Source organism: Mesoplodon mirus (genome assembly GCF_964341445.2).
Source record: "Mesoplodon mirus genome assembly, chromosome: 11".
Lineage (NCBI taxonomy): Eukaryota > Metazoa > Chordata > Mammalia > Artiodactyla > Ziphiidae > Mesoplodon > Mesoplodon mirus.
In genome coordinates this window covers 63,413,153-63,439,066 of record NC_138987.1, presented here as the reverse complement: position 1 = coordinate 63,439,066, position 25,914 = coordinate 63,413,153, and the positions used below count along the sequence as shown (strand labels likewise).

The window sequence follows — 25,914 nt, the reverse complement described above, 5'->3', positions numbered from 1 at the left end:
GTAAATCCCTTGGACACCAAAAGAGAATACCAAAAATTTACATTTTTAAATTTAGATTTTATAGACCACAACTCAATATCTGAATGTATAGCTGAGGAGACATTAGTAGTACTGCTTCAAGAAAAAAGCTAGTAAAATAAGAGTTCTAATAAAATGTGAAATAATTTAAAATAGATTATAGACTAAAAAAGTTGGATGGAATGTTCACTCTTAAATGAAAGTTATAGGTCAAATATGCATAATAATTTTGATCATCAATACTGAAGTAACCCAATGAACAGTAATAATTAGGTTTCTAAGCATTTAAAATAAGATTTTTAATTTGGTGATACAGCTATAGAAGTGCATAGGCCCTTTTTTTGGAATATTTGAAAATAAATGTAGATAATGGGTCCAGATAGCTTAATAGAGTAATAAATCTGTTATTGATAAAAATAAAGCAATAAAAATTTGCATGCTTCCTCATTGAAGTGCTTTTTTCCCTTAAATTACAGCATATATTACTAAGAAAATTAACGATAAAAAATTAATGATAAAAAAAAGGGAAATAATTTTTAGATGAGGTTGAGATCTGACATCTGTAAATCCTCCAGTAGCAGGCCATTACTGAGTGTAATTAATGTTCTCCCCAGGACACAGCGGCCAGGTGACTCTCCACAGAGATGCTAATGTGGTCTACAGGGGATGGACTTACATTTTCTTATATTCCCTGAGGTTTCTTCTGAATCATTCACCTTTTCCTATCTACTTATTATGTTGTCATACGAATTAGTGATATGCAAATATTCCTGCAGTATCTGCCACTTTTTAAGTTCAGAAAAAGAAACTGGTATTTAGTTGCATTGATTCTTTGTTTTTCTTCTGAAAGAGGCCATGGCTTTAGGAAAATACATTCAAGCATTTTATTGCTACATTGAAGACACCAGGCAATAAGTAACTGGAATCTATATGATATTAGGAAGGGATACTACAGAAGAGGAAGGTAGAAAGGAAGGACATTACAAATAACTGAACCTTAAGAGACAAGGTTAAAAGCTGTGGACAGAAAGTGACAGAAACAAGAGAAACAGAAAGGGTACAGAAAGTTCCAGTCCAAAAAAACATCAGTATGTTCAATAAAAATTTGTAGAATAATTTGTAGTGAAAGCAGACTCAACTTTTATAAAAATATGGCACAATGCTTTTAAAAGAAAAGAAGTCACATAGCAGAACAAAATTGGCAAATTCACTTTTTTTAAAATTTCTGAAAGTCCATTCTTATCTATGCCCTACCTCCAAAAGTCTCTCTTTTTAGGGACTTCCCTGGTGGCGCAGTGGTTAAGAATCTGCCTGCCAATGCAGGGGACATGGGTTCGAGCCCAGGTCCAGGAAGATCCCACATGCTGCAAAGCAACTAAGCCCGTGAGCCTCAACTACTGAGCCTATGCTCCAGAGCCCGCGAGCCACAACTACTGAACCTGCATGCCACAACTACTAAAGCCCGTGCACCTAGAGCCCATGCTCCACAACAAGAGAAGCCACCACAGTGAGAAGCCTGTGCACCACGAAGAAGAGTAGACCCTGCTCACTGCAACCAGAGAAAGCCCGCATGCAGCAATGAGTACCCAACACAGACAAAAATAAATAAAATAAAATAAATTAATTTAAAAAAAGAAAGACACTTTAAAAAAAAAGTTTCTCTTTTTAAAAAAGTCAATTTCTTGGTGATATTAGATAAAGAGGGTCTATTTACTAGTACTGTAGTATAAAGGCAATTAATCACTTGTTCCATCTAAGTATTCTCTTCTGCAAAATGGGAATAATAACATCTACCTCATTGGGCTACTGTAAATTTTTAATGTGAGAAGGTATAAAAAGCTCTTGGCATAGTGCTGGCACTTAGCTGTGTGCTCAATAGCTAGTATTATTTTTATTATGACTAGTGATTAGCAAAATTATTAATGTATGTCCAGCATGCATGTACTTTAAGGAGGCAGAGATACTATTTGAGAAAAAATATTCTCTGTCCTCAACAGAAAATAGCAAATGAATAAATATTCTAGATTAGTGATTTTCCACAGTTTAGTATCACAGATCAATGAGTAAAAAAAAAAAAAAATCGTATTTTTTACCAATTAATTCAAATGTCCCATCAAGTTTAAGAATCACAGTTCTAGATGAATACTTACAAAAAGTATACTCATAGATAAATGAATATTATATGAATTATATACATAAATATAATCCTTATACTTCAGCAGACTTTTGTATTTATCCATGTGTTTTTTGCTTTTACTCTCGAGTTTTGTGGCACTTATAATGGCCATCTCCTCATTTCACTTAAAGACTATTCATCTCTCAGCTCTAAAAACATTTCCACTTCTTTCATTAAAGCCTTCTTTGATTGCTCCATTACACAGTAAAGTCTCCTTCCTCTGGAATCCTAGAGCAGGGGTCAACAAATATTTTTCTCTAAACTGAAAGATAGTAAATATTTTAGGATTTGAAGACTTAGTCACAACTACTCAACTCTGTCTGCAGCAGGCAATCAGCCACAGAACATACAGCAGAAAATAGGTGTGGCTATATTCCAGAAGAACTTTATTTATGAAAACAGGTAGCAGGCTAGATGTGGCCCAAGGGTTATTTATACTTTGTTAACCTCTGCCATAGACAATCACTGCTTTATCATTTTATTTTGACACTCAATCCTACTCTGGATTGTACCTTTAACTGTACACACATAGAGAATGTCTCTGAAATTAGGGTCTCTTCAGGGGGTCAGGAAAGATGTCTTATACATGATCTTTTCAGGTCTCTGTGCATATTACTTCATGGAGCAATGCTTAATTATTTACTGATTTAAACTGATTTTAAGATATGGGAGCAAGATCTAGTTGCCATTAGCGTCCTACCTACATTGAAACATCTACTGAGACATTGACTCTTAGGGTTCTCTAATGGGCAGCCTCATCTTGCTGAGTCTTTATTCTACCTGTAAATGAATATAATATATCTTACTTGGTAATAATGAGGAATAGAAATTCTATTTTTAAAAGATCAGACACATAAGAAGCACTTAAATGGTATCAATAATTACGTTGCCATAAGTTTGCATCTTAATATGAATAAATGTCTCTAAGTCGTGATAATAGAATGACTATTGTTTTTCCTCTTTGTCATAGCTTTTAAATGTGCTTATGTGCACTGCTACTTCTAAGTGGAAAGTAAGAAATTTCCATCTTAAAATTCCCTTGGGATACAGTCCCAATTGATGTTACTAACATTGTGTTTAAGTGAAAAATTTAGCACTGAAATATTTTTGCAGCATCAATATCAGTGTTGAGTTGTCTTCCTATATGTACCAAAAACCAGAGCTTTGTCTCTATGGGAAAGACCCACATTACTGTAAAGTCAATGAGTTGTTGTTGTTTTATGAATCTCCTACTTGGCTCAGGCTGTGAACAGTAATATTATAATTCATAAACACCTGTGCACAGAAGAGAATTCCTCAAGAATAAAGAGGCCCTGACTCAAGATGCACCAAAAATACTGGTAGAGATAAAAGCAAAATGATTATGATTACCATTTATAAGTTACCTGCATTATTTATTTACTCTCCAGCAACAATCCTGTGATATAGGTTTTATTGTTTCCGTTTTTTAAAATGAGGAAACTGGGGCTCTGAAGGTTCACATATCTTGATTTTAGTTAAACAGCTGAGATGTGGCTAAGTCAAAGTTCCATCAAGGTCTATCTAACTAACCACAAAGCCTCTGATCCACCACGTGACACTGTGATGGAGAAAAAAGGAAAGAGAGAAAAGAGAGAACCACAGACTGAGACAAATGACAGAGTGAAGACGACATCGGAGGTCTACAAAAAGCTGACTGAAGGCCATAAATTGCTTAGCCTTGTTTTGAGAATACGTTCTTTTATTTGTGGGACGCAAGACTAAAAGGAGCTTACCTGTTTGCCATCTCTAACATCTAAAACGGTGTCTGGGAGCACAGTGGACGAATAAACAGTTGTTATTAAAGGAGTACATTCTCTGGCTTGAAATACGTCAGAGGCTTTATTCAAAAGCCCACTTCACTGCAGATCTGACATCTATACATCCATGGGAATTCTCCAGACATTACTCTGTTCACGTACCCACTGGTGCCCGCAGCCTGGGGTATCCACAGGAGACCTGCCACCCCATGCCCACTCCACCCCTATCATCTTGCTACCTGTGCTAAAGGGATCACATCCTGGACTTACTGTTTCTTCAGTCCCTAATGGTTCCCCAGCCTCCCTGAGTCCACAAGCGATAAGAGGTCATTATTTTTTCTAAGCCTCTTAGTTTGGTTCCAGATACTTCCTTTAAACAGTAAGGAAGTCTTATCATTCTGCTGACTCTGTGTTTTAACAGATCAAGACTCGTTATCCTTGACTAGTCATTTTTTTTAACATTTCTCAAACTTCCTTCCTCTAGAATCTCTTAAAATCACTGCAGAACTGCATATTTTAAAATACTAATATTGAGAAGGTGTATTGTGGTTAATAGATTCAAGTCCAGATCCTCCGCTGACAAGATGTACACACCTTGGGCAAGATACTTAACCTCTTGCCCTAATTCCCTCACCTGTAAAATGAGGGTCAAAACAATGCTTCCTCATAAGGCTTGGAGGATTAAATGAGTTAAAATGTGTAAAATGAATATGTAAAATGATGCCTAACACATAGAAGTGTTTGATAAAGGCAATCTATATTTACTCAAAGTGATCTCTATAGCTTTACCTAATAGCCACATCTTTGGCCTCTAAACTCACTTATTACACATACACTCACACACACATACACAGCATCTTAGGTGCTTTACCTCTTATGGCATTAATCTACAAAGGCAAATAATTTAACTGAGGGGCTAATATCTAATTGTAACCAAAATTTAAAGTGAATTTTCCTTCTTTCCTTCCTTTCGGTGGTTTATTCATCTATATGCCTTTACTTCCCACCTTCTTACTTCATCTGAAAAGAGATAATATTGATGACCAATGGGCTCATGAACAAGGGTTCAAACATTTACATTTATAAGCAACCATTTTCATCCTTGAACTCTTTTGTACATATACAGACTTTCCTAAACTTGAATGCTTCCAGAAACACAATGGCCTTAAAAAATAGGTCCTGTAAAGAACAGCTAGAAAAACAGGAATATGTTAAATTCAGAGAGAAAATGTAAGAATGTGAGCTGTCACCACATATGTACAGGCTCTCAATCAACCCAGAAAAAGATTTATTTTGTGTGGCCCTGGAAAGCTGTGTAAGGGTCCTAGGTAGAAGCAAGAAGAATGAAGTCACAACTGGAACTGTCTTTAAAAGAACAGGCTGCCTCAGTGAACATACTTAAAATAAAAATAGATGGTGGTATATTGAAAATGCTGAAGAAACAATAAAGAAAAGCAGAAACCAATGTCCTCTAAGTCCCATGTAACTCCGTAATCCACCAAAGTGCTAAAGGATATGTAAATATGGATATGTTATTATTCCCAATACCCAGAAATTTGTAGTATATAGAGAAACCAAAGATATACAAATCTATATGCAACTATAATACAATGTTTAAAACACACAAGACAGATTACAATGCAATGTTACCGAAATTTTAGAAAAGCTTCTTCCACGTATCCAGAGGCTTCAGAGGAAATCTGAATGTGGTGTTTAAGCTCAGCTTTGAAGGTTGAAGCTAGACATGAAAATAGCAGAAGGTTAGAGCATTTTAAGGTGAAAGAACAGCAAGACCAAAGGTGTGGTGTCAGGAAACAGAATGAAGATAAATGAGGCACAGGGGACAGTTCAATTTGACTCGAGGATGGTGGCAGTGGGAGACGAGCCTGGAAAACCTTTTTGGAATTACAGAGGTTGAAACGTTGGTCCTTAGACCTAGGTAATGGGAGTCACAAAGTGTTATTAACAAATAGGAAAAGGAGGTGTATTTCAGTAAGAGTATCTCGTGGTACGTACAGAATTAACTGGTACAGTGAGAGACTAGAAATGAGGAGACCCGCTAAGAGACTAGGACATGACTCTAAGTAGTATGTCAAACGTGCCTGAACTCTGTGGCAGCATCAGAAAAGAGGAAACTGGTGAAAGAAGCATTTTGGATGTCAGGTCTTAGCAACTGACTGTAAGACGTTAAGGCTGGGGGTGTTGAGGGTCTCAAAAGCTTCTAGACTAGAATGTTAATACCAATGAAAGCAACAGGGGCAACAGAAGGAAGGAAGGCAGTGTTCAGAAGAGACCACAGGGTGTTAGTCGTGTCAGAAGCATAGAAGAGGTAAGCTGTCCAGCAGGTACTTGGAAAGGGCTGCCCAGAGCTACGTGAAAGTCAGGGCTGAAGATAATGACTTGGGTGTTACTCCTACTGAGGTCAAAACACAGGCCAAGAGAGGATGAGCTTTGCCAATGGATCAAATACAGATAAGAGAAGAACTCAAACGGAAATTGAGGAACACATACTTGAGTGAGTAGGAGATGAAAGGAAAGCCGAAGAAGAAACCACCAGCGAGCAGTCAGAGAAGTAAGAGGGCCACAAAGAGCATGCAGAAGTCAAGAGAAGAGTTTAAGAAGTAGCAGGTGCCAACATTACCAGAGGCTGTTGACAGTGTGAAGTGAATGAAGATTTGGACCCTCAGAGGCCAATTATAACCTGATTCTGAAATATTAATACTTAATACTTTACAGGGAAGAACTCACTCCTTTAAATCAAAGTAATTTCACAGGAGATTACTCTTTTGATCCTTTGAAGAAAAAACAAAAGAATTTCTTACTGGAAGGTACACTCATTTCAAGGATAATTTCCTTAAACATTCTCAATTTGATCTAATTGGCCAACAGTTTTCAATCACATCTAGTACTATTCTTCCAAAAGGTATTTCAGGGGACATTTTCAGTAATTATGACTGAGGGGAATCTATCAGGATATGGAGGACAGGGGCCATACACACTAAATGTCCTGCAATAAAAGAGGCATTCCTAATCCATGTAGAGGAGCCCCGCCCAAAATGCCAATAGTGTCACCTGTTGAGAAACACTGTCACATAATGCTGTTTATCACTGAATGCACCTTTTGTATATTTGAGAAAAATTGATAGAACTTCAGATTCTGAAAGTTTGGAGAATCAATTTCAAAAACAGGCAAATATCATTAATACAGTTCATCCTTTAGAAACTTTTCACGCAAATGCATGCCTTTTAGTTTTACTGTTTATTCATATCTAATCTAGTTCCAAAAGAAACAGGTCTTCAAGTAAATCATTTAGTAGGGCAGCTCCTTATAATCTATAACTCTTCTACGTATTAGCTCTAATCAGAATCTGTTTAGGGGTGTGCATGATTAATAAGAATACATTTCATTGTGTTATTAGGTGAGGAAACAGCCAATGTTTAATTTAACTGCTTTTTAAAAATACCAACATTCTGTACAGATCTTTATTTATTTAAACAAATATTTCTCTGTGTTACCACCCATACTAGATATTTTCCTTTGAAAAGTTCTGTTTTAATGCCAAATATTACCAAACAGTAATCACCAGTTCAGATATCTGAACCACACAGTATGTCATTTTTTTGTGGGGCTATCCTAAGTGTACAAGATTTTTAACAAAAATATCTTTACACCAGCATTTTGTAGTTGTCACCCAAATGCCCTGTAAAATTTTCAAGAACTTATTTGGGATTTCAATAAAGATTAATAAAAACTACTGGATCTTCCAAGTGGGTAGATTAGGACCCTGGATTCACCATTTAAGGGACCAACTGAGAAAATGAAGCTTGCTCCGTCAGTTAAAAAAAAAATTCTATTACTCACTAAGATTTAGTGTGCAGTCGTTTCCCAACACATTTCCTGCACACTTTGATCCAAATAGTTGAGACAGCCTCGGACAAACAAGGATGACCTCTCAGACAATGAGAGTCCATTCAGTGGCTTATTATGCAATCCAGAACTATCATGCCATCTATTGAGAAACTTGGCTCTTCAAAGGGTTCCCAAAAATCTGTTAAGAAAAACCAGCCAGTGAACCTTATAACAACCTAGTAGCCTTAACGCCAAATATTTAATACCTGACACTAGCTACCATGAATTATTTCTATGCATGTGCTTACACAGAATAAATAATGCAGGACAAGGCAAACAGCTCTTCAAAAGATCCTCAACTATCCTGACCCCAGGCAAAGTCCGTGAGGGATTCCCTGCCAGATTTAGAGTCGTAGGCAAGAAAGGAGGCTCACTCTTCCCTTGTTTGTTTCTCCCCCATCCCTCCGTGCTTCATTTTTTCTATAAGCAGTCGTTCAGGACTATCACCTGCCAGGCACTGCACTGAGAAGAGAGAACACGACAGACAAAGTCCCTGCCCTTGTTCAGCTTCGTGCAGCGTAAGCCGTACTACTTAGTGGTTAAAATCAGACAGCCTGCCTGGGTGCTTGCCCCAACTCAGCCACTCGCTAGCTGTGCAAATTGAGCAAATTTCTTAACTCTCTGTACCTCAATTGCTCTTCTATAAGTGTGGATATTGACAGACCTACCTCAGGATTGTTAAGGAGTTAAAAGGAGTTAATAGACAGTGGTAGCACAGTGCCCAGAACATGGTAGCATTACAGAGATGTTGTTATAGTTACTATACTCTTGGGCTTCTCAGAGTGAGTGGATTAGTCTGTCCAAAGTGCAGAAAAAACTTGCTTCTCAGTCGCTCAAAAAAATGGAAATCAATTCATTAGCAAAGACCTTCTTCGGGGAAGGGATGTCCTGCCCTCATAACAAGAGAAAATCCTCCATTACCTGTTTATACTGGGTCACTCTCAACGGGCAAATGGATGGGGCTGAACACACAGGTTTCTGAGGCAAGGTACCCTTCTCAAATTTGCCTTTTAGCACATCTTAATTTCTTGAAATTGCTACATCCCTTTCAAATTATTTGAGATATATGCTTCTTCCACTGAGAGGAAACTGACTGATGGCAAAGAGGACAGGAGGAAGATGATCCTAGATGACTAGACGTTGAGTTTTTGGAGAGCAGAATTCCAACCTCCTTCATCTTGGGAACCACAGTACAGTGTCTGGGGTGATTTTCGGGGTTCAAAAATAGCTAGTTTATTTATCAGGTGTTTTCCGTATACTTTATTCCTCACCATAGCACTTCAGGGTAGATACCACGAATCCCATTTTATGAATAAGAAAAACTGAGGATGAGATTGTTAAATAATTACTCAGTCTTACAAAAGTGCAGAACTGAGCTTGAAATCTAGGTCTAACTCTAAAGTTAATTACCTTTTTCCATGTGAATGTCTCAAAAACATATTTGATAAATGAATACAGAATGAAAAGCAATTGCAGGAGACTTCTTTTACTTTAGATCCATGAACCAGGAATACAACTCTGGATAAAGTATATTTCTTTAAGTCTCTTTGCCCTCTTTCCCTTCAGGAGGGCTCAAGGCCAAAGATATCAGCCATACATTATAGAAGAGTAAATGCATGTCTAGTAATAAACTGAGCATATAAAGGAAGGTGAACTAACTAGGACATTGGGAAAAAGGTGTTAAAATTTCAGATCGCTTACCATTATTAAAACAGTCCGGGCGGGGGTGGGGGGAGCGCTACTTAATTGCAAACTGTTGCTATGAATTTTGCAAAAACTAATTTCTGACTTTATGAATTGTTACGCAACACACTGAGTTGCTTAAGGTAATCCTTCCCTTTTACTGAGATCATTCAGGCCAGCTGACTTAGACTGCTTCAGATGCACTGTGGTCAGAGGCAGAAAGTGGAGCTAGGATTGCCTCACCAGGGCCAAATAAGGGTCACCTTGTTCAATCCTCATCATTCTCTGCAGCCACCACCCAGCTCTAACTTTTCAGCCACTCTCCCCCAAATGCACACGTAGTTCTTGACGTTTCAATGACACAGCACATTCAAGCCAACGTGTCTGTTGAAAGTTTGCAGCCCTCCCGAGTTCCCAGTTTGGATTTAGTCATAAAGCATGGGGTGCCAGTAAAGGGCACCTAGTGCCCACTGTTTCCAGGCTTTTTCACATCACCCTCACCAGTGCCCGCGGTTTTATTCCTCTGCTGCGTCCCTAACAGACCCAAGAAAGGAGGACACGAAATATTCGCTTTCGTACTACTACCCCACTCAGTACTATTTCAGGAAGGAGAGGCAGAGAGAAACCGCACATTTCCTCTCGTGTGTGTGTGTGTGTGTGTGTGTGTGTGTGTGTGTGTAATTTTAACATCCCTGACGTAGACGACAAAATTCCCTCCCCAGCCCTGCCAAGGCAGTCTGCAATCCCGTTTCGCGGAAGTAAGGGAGAAAATGGGGGTGGAGGGAGCAGCTGCCAAGCAGCATCCGCCCGAAAGAGGAGCCTCGCCAGCCTCCCGCGCTACCTGGCCGGGCCCGGCACCCCCAGCGCGGCGCAGCAGCTCACGCAGGAGGCGCAGCAGCTCACGCAGGAAACCCAGCGTGAGCCCGGGAGGCGCAAGCCCTCTTCCGCCCTCGTCAAGTCACACTCCTTTTCTGACCCCGACTGGCCTCGCCCCCGCCACGCTACCTGGGGACCGAAAAAGAACAAAACTCGACCCCCTTGGTATTTCGTCCTCTCCTTCCAGCCTCTCCGAGCCCCCACCATCTGCTAAAAGAGAAGATGCTACCTACACACACTCTCAACAACCCCGCACCCCATCCCCAGCTCCTGAGGCCGAGGCCACTCCGGGGTGCTGGCGGGCCAGGGGCGGGATGCTGCGGAGAAGCGCAAGCGGCACACTCCAGGCGGGAACCTGCCGGGGGGACTCGGGGGGTAAGGATGGGGGGACCACCGCCCCGGCAGAGCCTTTGTGCAGAAGCTCGGAGCTTTGGCGTCGCCTGGCCGGAAGCACGCGGGCGCGCGGAGCGCTCTCCGCCCCGGACCCCTCTGGCCCCCCTCTCCGACGCGCGCGCGCGCCCCGAGGCTGCACCCGGCTGAGGTCTGCGCTCGTGTGACGCGAACTCTCCTCCGGCAGCCGCCTGGGGGAATTTTGTCTATATAAGGGCTCGCCGGCTAACGGCTTTGGCGTGCGTGTCACACGTTGGCCATTATTTACACACACGCGTGCGGTTCCCCGGGCAGCTTGGGTGACGGATGCGCGCTCGCCTTCCTCTCCGCCGGCGCCCAGTCCTCTGCTCCTTTCCTCCCGGGGTGTAACTTACTTTACCTGGTCTCCGGCACAGGGTGGGCGCTGCAGCGATCCGTCCCCCGCCGGCCGCCGCCGGTTCGCCTCGCTGTCACCGGGTGAATGGAATTATTTATTTATTTATGTCCCCGGACGAGTCCTCGCCCGCCGCAGCCGGAGGAGGTGGAAGAGGAGGAGGTGGAGGCAGCGGGGAGGGCAGGCGAGGCGGCTGAGCTCCCTTGTGGATGCCCGGGAGCGCGCGCTGCGCCGCGGGGGGAGCCGGGGGGGGGGGGACGGGAGTGGTGTGGGGAGGAGGAGGGTGGCCGCGAGCTCCCGCGGGTTTGCCTGAGTCCGGGGGCCGCGAGTGGTGGCCGGCCGCCGCCCAGTGACTCCAGGCGGACTGAGCATGCTCCAGGCCACTGTCTCCGCTGTAGACTCTTTCTCTGTGGCTCGGGGCGCTCCACTTCGGATTTTAGTTTTGACCCTGAGAGAAAGACACAAGTCTGGTAGAACTGTTGCTCCAGATCAGTTGGGACATGCTTTACCCGAAGTACTTTGGCACCTAACCTAGGAGCCAGGTGTGTGGTAGCTCTGTTTAGATACCGCAGGGAGTGGTGCAACCTAGGGGTGAGGAAAGCCATGCAAAAGGAGAGGAACCTGGCCGAAGGCAGGGAGACGAGAAGAGTCTCATCGTGAGCTTACAGGCAAAGTGCTGGGCCTTTATCCACTGGAGGTCTTTGGGGGGCCCCGGGGCATGGAGGCGGGAGGGGCGACTGCAGTGTTGGAGATTAGGCTTGCCAACCAAATCCCTCACACTAAGGGAAAAATAAAATTTACCCCCCGGGGGTGGAGGAGTAGCGCAAGAACTTGAAAATAGGAAAGAAGTGAAAGAAGTTCAGTTATAAATGATTCAGTTTTAGTTTCTCAAATTATTTAATTCTTCAAAATAGGATTTAGTTATTTGACAATACATAGTGCTAGGGATAATGGTAATACCAGTCTTGGTTTGGTTTCTTCTACCTTTATATTTCCCCGTTGTCTAGAACATGTTTTGGGGGAAGTTGGAAAGAAGAAGGGCTGGAAATGAACATTTACATTGGTTCCTCTAATGTTTTTAGAGTTGAAGTACTACTTAGAGGAAAAGAAACAATCCAGGAGAAAAAAGGGGGGCTTAGATTTGAGAATTCATATTCCAGCTTTTCTGTCCATTTAACTGACCCACCCCCCTTTCCTGCTCCAAGAAAGTGAAAAAGATAAAATGTTGCATTAACCTTAGATAAAAATATAACTTCTTAGAAGCTTTTCTTGTTTGTTCTAGAAATTAAATCACTTCTAAAAAGCCAAGGTAATTTAGTTGAAATAAGTGGAATTTTGAAGTCCAAGGGACAAAGAATCAAAATGGCAATATGGTAGTAATAATCATTATAATTACTTATTTATCAAGTGCTTATCATTGTCAGGCACTGTTCTAAGTACTTATATGGATTTTCTCAATTAATACAGTAGCCTTATTAGATTTGTTGACTGGAAAAAATGCACAACATGAGAGCTGTGGGTTGTTTTATTTGGGGCAAAATGAAGTCTATAGCCCAGGAAACAGTGTTTCAGAAAGCTCAGAGAAAGCACTCCGAAGAGGCAGGGGGGACGGTCAGTATATATGTGATTTTGGTGAAGGCGGGGTACATGCAATAAAGCACACATTTTTGCAGAAGGTTTCTGCTAGGCTCGAGAAGGTCACTGCTAGTTGTGAGGAGTGGATGTCACCATGAAAGACTTTAGTGCTTTTCTAGATACGAGGAGATGCAAAAATCAGGCTCATAAAATCTTCTCCTGAAAATATCTATCTGAAGGCCTGTTCTGCCAGTTTTTCCCAGAGCACAGAGTACCTCATTCCTGATCTCCACCCTGAACTCCTTTCAGGGGGTGTTGAAGGTCAGCAGCTGCAGCAAGCAGCTCATGATTCAATCTTGTAGAGGTAGGTGGAAAGTGACCATTTGTAGCTGGCAGATTAGTCACATTTTACAAATTTGGAAACAAATTATTTGGCTGAATTCACATTGCCTTACTTCTGCCACGGCTAGTCTGTAGGCTTGAATTTTAGTTTCTGCAGTTACAAAATAGTAATAATATCAACTTTTTGTTGCTGTCAGAAGACTTAGGTGAAATGATATATGTGACGTTGATGGTAGATAATATGAGATGAATAAATGGTGGCCATTATTAGTAACATCAGAAAGTTTGGAAGACGGTATTACAGAGAGAGGGGTAGTTTGGAAACTAAGGAACTAAGACAGAAACTCCAGGAAGAACTTTAGACTTATTTTAAGGAAGAAATCTGTAAATTGACACTTGTGTAAGATATAATAGACATTTGATAATGATGGAATGTCTAGCAGTGACTATAAATGCTTCATTTCCATTACAAAAAAGAATGTTAAATTTTAAATAGAAACACCATTAAGATACACACTTCAAAGTCATGTTCTTGAGTGTTCACTACTGACATTTTTCCCATTCATACATCATTTTTATTTTACTTCAAAGAAGAGAAAGAAGGAGAAAGACCATATATTTCCTGAATTTTGACCCTACTCTCCCTTTTCCTTCTCTTTGATTTTTCTTTTTTGTCCTATATTTCTTTTTCGTCCTGTATTTTTCACAGCTTCATATTCTTGGCCTATTTAACCTGTTTACAAACTCCTAAGCATCACTACCCATAGTATTATATCAGAACTGTAGCAAGTTTTTTTTTTAAGTCTGGTTTTTCCAACAATTAAAACTCTGGATCCAATTTATCTACTGCCCCAGTATTAGTATTTGGGTGTTCATTTCTAAATTGCCTTGTTGCTATGGCTAGGCGTGCTATGTAAATATTTGCTTGGCTTAGAAAGGAATCTGAAAAGAGAATTAGGTGGGAATAAATCCAGTCAATTTCTCCTAGGACTTGCAGTCTTAATATTCTTCAGAAATTGAGGGAAAAAATACAATTTAGGGGGAAAGCAAATCATATGATCAGAACTTGACATTTTTATGGCAAAATTTATGCCTTGATTTCTACTCATAGATGAAATAAAAATGGGAGAAAAAAAAGATAGCAATATACTAAATATTCCAGCAACTCTTATTCCATAAGTAAGTGAACTAGTGAATATATACATAACATACAAATTAATAAAGCCCAAACTTATATTACACACCCACAGCCTCATTTCCAGTTTCTCTGCCCCTACATTCCTCAGCCATGCCATGTCTTTTCTCATTCCCCACCCTCTTTTCTGTATTAAACGTGTCCTTCAAGGCCCAGTATAAATGTCATCACCTCTGTAGCATTTCAAGGATTCCTTCAATAAGAATTAATTCCCATATTCCTATAGTACATGGTGTATGCCTCTATTTGGGGGATTTTCTTCTGCTTCACAGTATGGCAATATTGTAATTTTTTTTGTCTCCCCTATCTTTTAGGCTGTTGGAGGGTGGCGATGACGTTTTACTCCTCCCTGTAATCTTCCAGCATCCAGCACAAATTCCTGTAGATAGAAGGTAATCAATAATATTTGCCCAAGGGAGGAAAGAGATGACAGTGTGAGTTTTTTGCAACAGATATATAGTAGAGGCTGTTGGCACTAATAGTTATCCATGATCTGCATGTCACTACATTTCCTGGCTTCTCTTACAGTTATATTGGGACCATGTGACAAGTTCTAACTAATAGAGTATGAATGAAAGCAACTTACGTTATTTCTGGCTGAAGGGCGTTAAGAACCAGTAATTCTCCTTTATCCCCGCCTTTCCCTGCTCTAATAGCCTCATGTTTCATATGGAGGCCCTATAACATGGAGTCACTCAAAGATAAAGAAAGGCTGCTTGTCTTGCATTGGACTCTGTGTGAGCAAGAAACCGTTATTGTGTTTAGCCACTGAGATTTCAGAATTTATTTGTCATGAGAACATAGCCTAGCCTATTCTGACCAATACAAGACGTTATTTAATAAGATTATAAATCATAATGGCATAACAGCCCAATGAAACACTGAGCTTATGAGAATACTCTAATGTGTTCTTAAGTCAAGGCTAAAAATACATATCCTCACAACCCCAACTTAACATATAACAGCCTTTTCTTGGCAAGACTCTGTGAGACCAAAGCAGGGATATGTGTGTGTGTGTTAACTACACACAATAGATTGGTTTTAACTAAGGACAAAAGACCAAATGTCCCAGTATTCCCCTCAGCCTGAGTGAAAATGAACGTGCACCTGCCATCCAGCATCTAGTGGCAGCATACTGTGACTGAGATTGTAGCTGGCTAGCAGCTGTGAATATGATTGCTCTGACCTGGTTTCATACAATATACAAAATATGAAAGACATCACTCCACTGCTTCTAGATTTATATCTTGAGTGCATCCGTATCAGCTACTTTGGAAATCTCTTCTATGGAAGCCTCCCATAGAATTGTGGAGAATGCAAATCTAGTCTCAGTTTTCGAAGAATAAAAAAAGGAAAAACAATAATGTTGGACATGGTTGTATAGGGTGCCTTTCAATAACTATACAAGATCCCAGAGAGGTCTTTTGTCAAAAGAAATGACTCTTGAGGCTCCAAAAATCTCTCAGTGGATTTTGCATTTAAAGTCCTGTCCACTGGTATTTTTCTAATTTTACAATTTATTTAATGTTATCCATAAAGTAAGCTTAATGAATTATAATTATAAACCTAATTATAGATGCCTTCATCTGAATATGTTAATTATTCTGAAAGCATATAAAATTAAAAACTTGGATTAAAACTTTTTACAATAAACTATAAACTTTCCTAGGAGGGTCTTGTAAATAATGGCTTATAAGAATTTAATATTTAATGAATTTTATCAAATGAATGAATGATGAATGAATATGCTACCAAGGAACCTAGGTTTCAGTGCCTTTTCCTGCACTTGTGGTCTTAGGTGGGTCTATTAACTTTAGCTTCACTTTTTAGAACTCCCTGGTACTTTCAAGCACTTCAAGGGCACAAAAATTTACAGATATTATGCATACTGTTAACAAATGAAGAAAATATTTATGTATGGTAAGGGTTTTTTTTCTAATTAACCAAAAATAACTGTTTACTGTAAATATTTTGGAGAGTAGTTTTGATCAAGATGCATAAGAATGCAACCATAAAGTTACTTGCTTAACTTGTAACCTGGTGTAACTTGCCCTGTGCCTGGACTGTCCTTGAAGGGTTAGTCATTGTTTGCATTTACATAATGCCTCATAGGTCACAAGATAGTTTCAGGCTAAAATACTCTCAGCTACCTGCTTCTCAGTAAGCTAGATTTTCAACTGCCCTTACTTTGTTTTATTTGCCTAAAGTTAGAGCCATTTTGTCTTCCATTCAGAGGCTCTTTTGCTGATTTCCATCTGCCAGGCATTGACTCAAACTGCTTATTTATTTTCTGCTGTTTCGCTGTATAATTCTAATTGATTTCTTAATGTTGGTTCATTTTTCTGGGAGTTTGTTGATTGTGATCTTGAATTATCACTTGTTATAAATTTTTTCCCAAGAAATAATCTGTATAACATTTGTTATATGAAATGTGATGTAGGTTTCAAATCCAGCCCTGTGGTTTGTGCTGGAGCCTAGCAATGTAGGTGGTCACCTGAAGTTTATTGATTCTGTATTTTTTTTCTTTGATTCACCAGAATTTCATTTCTCAATGCATGTCCTGAGTCATGGAATTCAATCTTCATGAGTTTTATTCATTAGACATATTTATTAAGCAACTATTACATGATAGGCACTGTGATAAGCTTTTTGGATGTAAGTAGTGGTTCTCTCAAGCAGACTATACACTATTTCTTTAATTTTCATACTTATTATGATACTAATGCTGTGATTATACCCACCCCATAATTATATTTGCACGTACGTACAAATCAGAGTATAAATATTGGGATATTAGTTTTCTTGAATGATATTCCTCATAATTTTTTTCAATCTGAACTGGAATTGACTATCCTAGTTACAGTATTGAGTTGAAGGGTTATCCAGAGATTCAGAAACATGTTTCAAAAAGACATGTAGATTTTTTTCCTCGGAAGCTTTTATGAAGGAGAATGAGCTTTCTTTCATGATGCCAAAGACTTCAAACAACAATTGTGGATTTCTCTGTCAATATACCAGCTTTATTTTATTTAAAATAAACTTTATTGACATATAAGTTACATTAAAATGCATGCATTTTAAGTGTACAGTTTGGCAAATTCTGACAAATTATTATATCCATTTAATCACCACTCTAATCAAGATATAGAGCATTTCCATCATCCCAGAAAGTTCCCTCATGCCATTTTTATTCAGTCCTCCCTGAAGCCCGGGCAATTGCTAATCTGGTTTTTATCATCATAAACCAGTTGGTTTTCCATACTCTAAAATGGTATATAAATAGAATGATATCATATGTATTCTTTTTTATTTGGCTTCTTTTATTCTGCATATTTATCTTTAATTCATCCATGTAGTTGTGTGTATGCATCAGTAGTTCTTCCTTTCCTTGTTGGTTAGTATTCTTTTGTGTGGAAATGCCACAATTTTTTTTTATCAATTCACATGTTGAGGATATTTGGATTATTTTTATTATTTAAATACCTCTATGAATATTTAAATAAAAATATTTCTGTGGACATGTGCTATCATATCAAGTTTGATTTTTACTACATAAAATAAAAAATGTGTTAAAAAAGCAATACAATGTCTGAAATTAGTATTTCAGATACTAGGCATCTGAATAACAGGATATAGGCCTAGTTGGGCACTTTACTAATGCACTACTTTGGCAAAGACACAAATGTTTAAATTTTACTTTCTTTGTAAGTAAAACACTTGATTTGATTATTAAGAAGAGTCAACCAGATGATGTAATAAATGGAATTGATTTCTAAATTGTAAAGCTTAACAAAAATGAAAGGTGGTAATATCATATACAAAATATGTAAATATTTAGGAAATAGTATTTCAGAAATAAAGTTACATAATTAAATAAAGCAAACTGATTTGACATAATTTGAATGAGAAAAGAAAATGTAATATTACTTAAGATTTGATATTTGCATTATGCTAAGTGAAATAAGTCATACAGAAAAAGGCAAATACTGTATGATAGCACTTATATTGGGTTGGCCAAAAAGTTCGTTCGGGTTTTCCTGTAACATCTTTTTTTTTTTTTTTTAAAAGGGCTTCAAATGCTTTATTTTTTTTTTTTAATTTATTTATTTACTTTTGGCTGTGTTGGGTCTTCATTTCTGTGTGAGGGCTTTCTCTAGTTGTGGCAAGCGGGGGCCACTGTTCCTTGCGGTGCACAGGCCTCTCACTATCGTGGTCTCTCTTGTTGCGGACTCCAGACGCACAGGCTCAGTAGTTGTGGCTCATGGGCCTAGTTGCTCCGTGGCATGTGGGATCTTCCCAGACCAGGGCTCGAACCTGTGTCCCCTGCATTAGCAGGCAGATTCTCAACCACTGCGCCCCCAGGGAAGCCCATCCTGTAACATCTTATAGAAAACCCCGAAAGAACTTTTTGGCCAACCCAATGTGTAGAATCTAAAGAATACAATGAACTGGTGAATAAAACAAAACAGAAGTAGACTCACAGATATAGAGAACAAACTAGTGGTTGCCAGTGGGGAGAGGAAAGTGGGGAGGAGCAACATAAGGGTAGGGGGGAAAAGGGGTTATGGGATTGTATGAAATCATGTGTGTGAAACTTTTGAAAATTATAAACACTATAGAATTTAAAGAATCTCATTCAATAAAAAAATTAAATTAAAAAAGATTTGATATTTAAGTTTATCTCCTTAATCAGTTTTTAAAGAACAAATTGGACAATTGCAAACTCCAGAAATAGTTTTATATAGAACAATTAATCACTTCACTGGCATCTTACTTTATTTTTTAATTTTTTTGCGGTACGCGGGCCTCTCACTGTTGTGGCCTCTCCCGTTGCAGAGCACAGGCTCCGGACGCGCAGGCTCAGCGGCCATGGCTCACAGGCCCAGCCGCTCCGCGGCATGTGGGATCTTCCCACACCGGGCCACGAACCCGAGTCCTCTGCATTGGCAGGCGGACTCTCAACCACTGCGCCACCAGGGAAGCTCTGGCATCTTACTTTAAATAAATATCTGTTCAGTTAAGATTAACTGCAAGAAGTACCATTTATCATGTGGGAGCTACAGACCCCATTGTAGAGTAGAGCATAAAAAGATATTCTCTTCATTTGTCATTCAACCAGATATACCTTGAGAATAAAATTCCTCTTCATAACTATTCTAGAGAGAATTGTATATCTTTTTCACTCCAGGTACGGGATCTATAAAAATTATTCCTCTTCTTATTTGAGAGCTTTTTTTTCCCTTCCTTTCTTTTCCAGTTACTATTTTTGTGTAAAAATTTTAAAATTGTGGTATAAACCAACAACAATTTCATTATGCCCATGTACTCTGTAGAACAGGGATGGCTTGTCTCTGCTCTGTAATGTCTGTACCTTCAAGTGGAAAGACTGGAGCATAGGGTCTTAATATATTGAGGTGCGTCTTCAATCACGTATATGGTTCTGGGTTGAAATGACTCAAAGGCTGGGTTCTCCTGGGTCTCCTTATTGAAGCACTGAGACATGGTTTCTGCTTATGGCTTGGGATTCTTACAGTGTGATTGCTGTGTTCCTAAAGGCAGCCTACTGAGAACTAGCCTTCTAAGACCCAGGTAGAGGTCCACCTAAACACAAAAGTTATTCAGTGTCTCTTCTATTTTGTTCTGCGGTCACTAGCAAGTCACAAGTCAATATTAGTCTTCTATTGCTGCTGTAACAAATTATCACAAATTTAGTGGCCTAAAACAACACAAATCTATGAACTCACCATTCTGTAAGTCAGAAGTCTGAGTCCATTTGACTGATTCCTCTGCTCTGGTTCTCAAAATCTAGGGGAAATTTTGTTTCCAAGCTCATTCAGGTTATCTGCAAAATTCAGATCCTTGCAGTTGTAGGGCTGAGGTCCCCATTTCCATGGTGGCTGTCAGCTTCTGAAGGTCACCTCTATTACTCATCACATTGCTCCTTCATCTTCAAAAGGCAACAGTGCCTAGAGTCTTTCTCATGCTTTGAATCTCTGACTTCCTCCTCATTCCATCTGTTAAAAGCAGTTCTCTTGGGCTTTCCCAGTAGCGCAGTGGTTGAGAGTCTGCCTGCCGATGCAGGGGACACGGGTTCGTGCCCCAGTCTGGGAAGATCCCACATGCCGCAGAGCAGCTAGGCCCGTGAGCCATGGCCGCTGAGCCTGCGCGTCCGGAGCCTGTGCTTTGCAACGGGAGGGGCCGCAACAGTGAGAGGCCCGCGTACCACCAAAAAAAAAAAAAAAAAGCAGTTCTCTGCTTTTAAGGATGTGTGTGATTATATTGGGCCCACCTGGATAATCTCCCTATTTTAAGGCCCGTCACCTTATTTACATTTGCAAACTCCCTTTTGCCCTGTGAACAACATATATTCATAGGCTCTAGGGTAGAGTAGGAATATCTTTGGGAAGTCTTTCTACCTACCACAAAAGAGAAGAGGAATTAGACTCCACCTTTAGAGGGGGAATAGCAAAGATACATTTTTGGAAAGCATGTGGGGTGGGAGATGTTGTTGCAGCCATTTTTGGAAAACGCAGTCTGCCACACTTTCCTCCTTAGCTCTTTTTCTCTATCACTTTCTCTAACTGGAAACCAGTGGAAGAATGCTAGTAAAAAATTGCTAAATAACAAATGGACCCGCTTATAGTTTTCCTTAGAAAAGTCAGGTCTGATATAGAGAGAAAGAGGTAGGTGGTTTGTTGTTTGTTTCTTGGGGTTTTTTTTGTTTTGTCTTCTGCCTTTGAAAATTTAATTCCATGTGGTAGACACAGTTGTGTTTCTTAGACCCCAGATGCAGCCCAGATGCAGAGAGCGGGGTTAGCAGGAAGCCTCCACATGTCATCAACTTCAAGTTCTGCCTTAGCTTCAGGAAGTCACATTGCCTGATGTCACCTCCTGTTTTGGGTAGCCTGCATCTGGTGACCAAGGTTGGCAGATGTATTAAAACCCAGTCATGGGTTTTGATTTCCTCTGCTGCCCAGTCATGCTAATTCCCCTTTCCCTTCTTACGTGTTGACTGCTAATAAATATGTTGCACCTTAAATTTCTCAGAGTCTGCTTTTAGGTAATCCAACCTTTGAAAGTTGGTACCAGGGAGGGTCTGAGAAAGCAGGTGTAACTACAGACTTTTAGACCTGCATTATTCATCACCTGGCTGGAGGACCCCAACACAGACAGCTTATGGAACAATGTGGTGGTTCATTTATTAAAACTTTTCAGCAATGTTGGAAGGCATGCCAATGGAAGCTCTGCACTAGTGAAAGTGAAGTATCCGATTATTTAGATGTATGGAGTAACTGGTATCTTAAAGATTACAGGACTATACCCCCAAAGCAGCTACAAGACTTAGCCAGTGGAGCTGGTACAGTACTTGTGTCACTGGATACTAAGAATGCTTAATCAAGGGGGTCAAAACTTAAAATTAGATAGGAAAGAGTTGATTAACTTGGCAGTGTTTCTCCTGATACAGGATTTAACACACTGGCAATTACCCCCAGGAGATGATGTGAACTCTCTACTGGAATGGCTCCTAGAAAAACACAGAAAAAGCAATAGCCCACAGATAAGTGTGTTAGTCAGGTTCTCCAGAGAAGCAGTATGTGTCTCTCTCTATATATAGATGTAGATATGGATATAGATATAGACAGCTATAATTTTAAGAAATCTACTGATTTAAATGTTTGGCATTTAAAAAATATTTTCACAGCAACATCTAGACTGGCATTTGATCAAACAACTGGCTCCCATAGCCCAGTCAAGTTGACACACAGAATTAACCATCACGATGAGCAAAGCTGAAATGCCAGAATTTCCATGGCAGATGGTGAAGGAAATCATTAAAAGCTCAGGGAAGTGACTATGCAGGAATGTAGATGTTATATACTACCAAAAGACTCACCAGTTATTATATTCTATAGGGAGACCCATAGAGCACAGTATTTAACAAGGCCATAAGGAATGTGCTGGTGCAAGGGGCACCAGCGTCACTAGAATGTTCAGTGGTGGCTCTCCTCTGTAGTTTAGACAAGGCAGTTACAGAACTTGGCTTACTGATAACAATGGGGCTGATAAGGCCTCAAAACAATGCAATTCAGTTAGCAGTGCTTAACTACCAAAAATCAGGATACAAAGACTATTGCAATGACTAATAAGCTTGGTCTGGCATCCTAGGGGGGCTCATCCACAGAAAGCTATTAAGATGATTCATAGAACATGACATACAAAAGGGCATAATAGATAGACAGCTGACAAAGGCACTACTCATCTTGAACCAGCAGAAGAAATCAAAGTTGGATCACTGGGTGGGGAGGCAGAGGGAAGTCACCCCATTAAAAAAAAAAATCATAAGTCATTGCCCTGTTTCCAGACCTGAGCCAGTTTTTTTCTTTTTTTTTAAGAAGATGATGGGGGTAAGAGTTTATTAATTAATTAATTAATTTTTGCCGTGTTGGGCCTTCGTTTCTGTGCAAGGGCTATCTCTAGTTGTGGCAAGTGGGGGCCACTCTTCATCGCGGTGCACGGGCCTCTCACTGTCATGGCCTCTCTTGTTGCGGAGCACAGGCTCCAGACGTGCAGGCTCAGTAATTGTGGCTCATGGGCCTAGTTGCTCCGTGGCATGTGGGATCCTCCCAGACAAGGGCTCGAACCCGTATCCCCTGCATTAGCAGGCAGATTCTCAACCACTGTGCCACCAGGGAAGCCCCTGAGCCAGTTTTTAGAACTGGAACACTTTGACTACAGAGATGGCTGGTTCTTAGGAGAAACAACCCTGCAGCAACATGACAATTGTATTTGAATGATTCCCCAGGTCTTTCCCCAAAGGAAAGCGGGAAAGGGGAAACCTAGATATTATGCAGACTGAAGGACAGAGTGAATGAGTGGACGTTGACAACTAAAGACCCAAAGTATCATCATGCCCCTTCCTAGAATTTGGACATGTGAGCTCCAGATAATAAATGGAGTATTGCCAAAATCCAGCTTATAGTGAGTTCACTAAGTTAATGGATTCATTCAGTGGTCATTTCTGATCCAAGATTTTAACACTGGACAGTTGGAGCAACTCCCACATTGGATCCTTAGTCTTTGAGGTAAAGAGAAGACTCCAATTGAATATCAGTTGTGGCTCCATGCCCAACTGCCATGAGAGGGGCTGTCATTTGTCTCACTGACCTCTCACTTCTAAGAGATGCCTCAGGGGAGAGACCCAGCAGAATCCTGCTTGACTAGGAGCTGCTACTTGAACAAATATGGAGAAGTAGATGCCAGTGGTACAAAGGGTGAACTGTGACAGATGTGAAGATTATACCACCCAGATGCTCTTCAGAGACCGACTTGCTGTGGGGATGCCATCACCAGACAGCCTCCCAGTGTCAGTTTCTTCAGAGATGCCTCAGCTGCAGCAAACTGCTTCACCTGCACCTAGAGACTGAGCAAGGCAGGGACGGGTGGAAAGGCCTGGCCATTTGGACCACTGGACATGTTAGGCAGCCTGGGGTTGGTGGACCTACCTGTTTACTGTCACATTTGGTTAAGGAAGGATCAATAGATGTTCATGGTGATCACCTGAGTTCTCTCTGGAGCTCCATGCTGAATTGGCCAAGTTTTTGTTGGGTCCATCACAACTGAATTTCTTGCTACCCAATCTTGCTTATCCCTTTCCCCCTTCTCTAATAAACATGTTACTCACTAAATGCAGTGGTGGCATTTGCTTCTGGAGCACCTAACCTATGACATACCAGTTTATAAAGGCAAACTGGGCACAATCTCCTTTTATTTCTGCCTTCAGGATCCACATTCAAGACACAGAATTGTGTGAAATTCCTGCACATAAAGAATACACAGTCTCACCAAGCCAGCAATTGAAAACTCAAGTTAATATGCAATTTCCCATCCCTTTCCTCTTTCGAAACTCTGGTCATCTCTTAATCCACATGCTATAATTTAAAATTGTTGTGAATTAAATCACTCACATATTTTTTTTTTTACTTCTACTAGCATGCTCATCTTTCTAAGTGAATAATGTTTGTTTTTAACTTTTTTTATTCAAGTTTAATGAAGTATAATTTACCTCCAGGAAAATTTACCCTTTTTAAGTAAATAGTCCTATGAATTTTGACAGGTGTACAGTCCTGTAACTCACACCAGAATCAAGTCATCAATCCACTTCTTCCATTCCCAGTCCCTGGCAACTACTGATTTGGGTTTTGGTTTTGTACCTTTTAACTGTTTTCTTTTCTTTTTTTTTTTTTTTTACTCACTCTGAAACGTTTCAACTCTCTTTGGTTATTCTTTATGTTTTCTAACTCTGTTAAAAGACTTCTTGTAATTTCTCACTTTGCACATCCATTCTTCTCCCAAGAGAAGGATCATCTTTTTTTTTTTTTTTTTTTTTTTTTTGCAGTGCGGGCCTCTCACTGTCGTGGCCTCTCCCGTTGCAGAGCACAGGCTCCGGATGCGCAGGCTCAGCAGCCATGGCTCACAGGCCCAGCCGCTCCGCGGCATGTGGGATCCTCCTGGACCGGGACACGAACCCACGTCCCCTGCATCGGCAGGCGGACTCTCAAACACTGCGCCACCAGGGAAGCCCGAGAAGGATCATCTTTAAGATCATTATTCTGAACTCTTTCTCTGGTAGATTGCCTATCTCCACGTCACTTAGTTGTTCTTCTGGGTTTTATCTTTTTCCTTCGTCTGAAACATATTCCTTTTCTGCCTCATTGTGTCTAGATTTCTATTTTTATTTTTATGTATGTGGAGGGTTAGTTATGTTTCTTGACCTTGGAGAAGTGGCCCTCTGTAGGTGATGTCCTGTGTGTCCCAGCACCGCACTCCCCTCTAGTCTCCCAAGGGCCAGGGACCAGCTGGCCCCCGGGTAGGCTCTGATTTGTGTTTGCGGACTTGTTCCACAGGCTACCCGTTGGTAGTATTCTTGCTTCTGGTGTCTGCCCCCTGGTGGGTGAGGCTGGTCTAAGATGCTGTGCTGGCTTCGTGGAGGGAGGAGCCAGTGGGTGGAACTGAGTCTTGGCCCTCTGATGGGCAGAGCCGTGCCTAGGGGCGTGTCCAGAGGCAGCTGTGGGCTCTTTAGTCTTTAGGCAGCCAGTCAGCTGATGGGTTGGGCTGTGTTCCTGTCTGCTGGTTGTTTAGCGTGAGGCATCCCAGCACTGGAGCCTACAGGCTGTTGGGTGAGGATAGGTCTTGTTGCCAAAATAGCGACTTCCAGAAGACCTCAAGCTGATGAATATTCCCCCAGTACCTCCACCACCAGTGTCATTGTCCCCACAGTGAGCCACAGCTGCCCCCCACGCTGCATCCCCAGAGACCCTCCAAGACCAGCAGGTAGGTCCAGCCCAGGCTTCTGTGAAGTCACTGCTTTTGCCCTGAGACCTTGTGTGTGCCCTCCAAGAGTAGAGTATCTGCTTCTCCCAGCTCTGGGGGGCTCCTGCACTCAAGCCCCACTGGCCTTCAAAGCCAAATGCTCTGGGGGCTCCTCCTCCCAATGCCAGAACCCCAGGCTGGGGAACCTGACATGGGGCTCAGAACGCTCACTCCTGCAGGAGAGCTTCTGCGATATAATTGTTCTCCAGTTTGTGGGTCGACCAGCTG

At 40.8% G+C, this 25,914-nt stretch overlaps 2 protein-coding genes across 9 annotated transcripts in view; one reads left to right on the top strand and one right to left on the bottom strand.

Moving 5' to 3' along the window:
* The window catches only part of SLC16A7 (solute carrier family 16 member 7), a 175,820-nt gene extending 164,213 nt beyond the window's left edge, over positions 1 to 11,607 (bottom strand). For 5 of the 8 annotated variants that reach the window (XM_082635772.1, XM_082635770.1, XM_082635774.1 and 2 more), the window contains exon 1: positions 11,211 to 11,607. The gene's annotated coding sequence lies outside the window, so the exon portion shown is untranslated. Of the gene's footprint in view, positions 1 to 11,205 lie in introns of all 8 variants that reach the window. The other 3 variants (XM_082635771.1, XM_082635775.1, XM_082635777.1) reach the window with 1 other exon arrangement.
* The window catches only part of LOC309812175 (uncharacterized protein), a 58,348-nt gene continuing 34,139 nt past the window's right edge, over positions 1,706 to 25,914 (top strand). The window contains exons 1-2 of the mRNA XM_082635778.1: positions 1,706 to 11,287; positions 14,631 to 14,708. Of these exons, the coding sequence (XP_082491904.1) occupies positions 10,336 to 10,998 (663 nt within the window). The 5' untranslated portion in view covers positions 1,706 to 10,335 and the 3' untranslated portion in view covers positions 10,999 to 11,287; positions 14,631 to 14,708. The remainder of the gene's footprint in view (positions 11,288 to 14,630; positions 14,709 to 25,914) is intronic.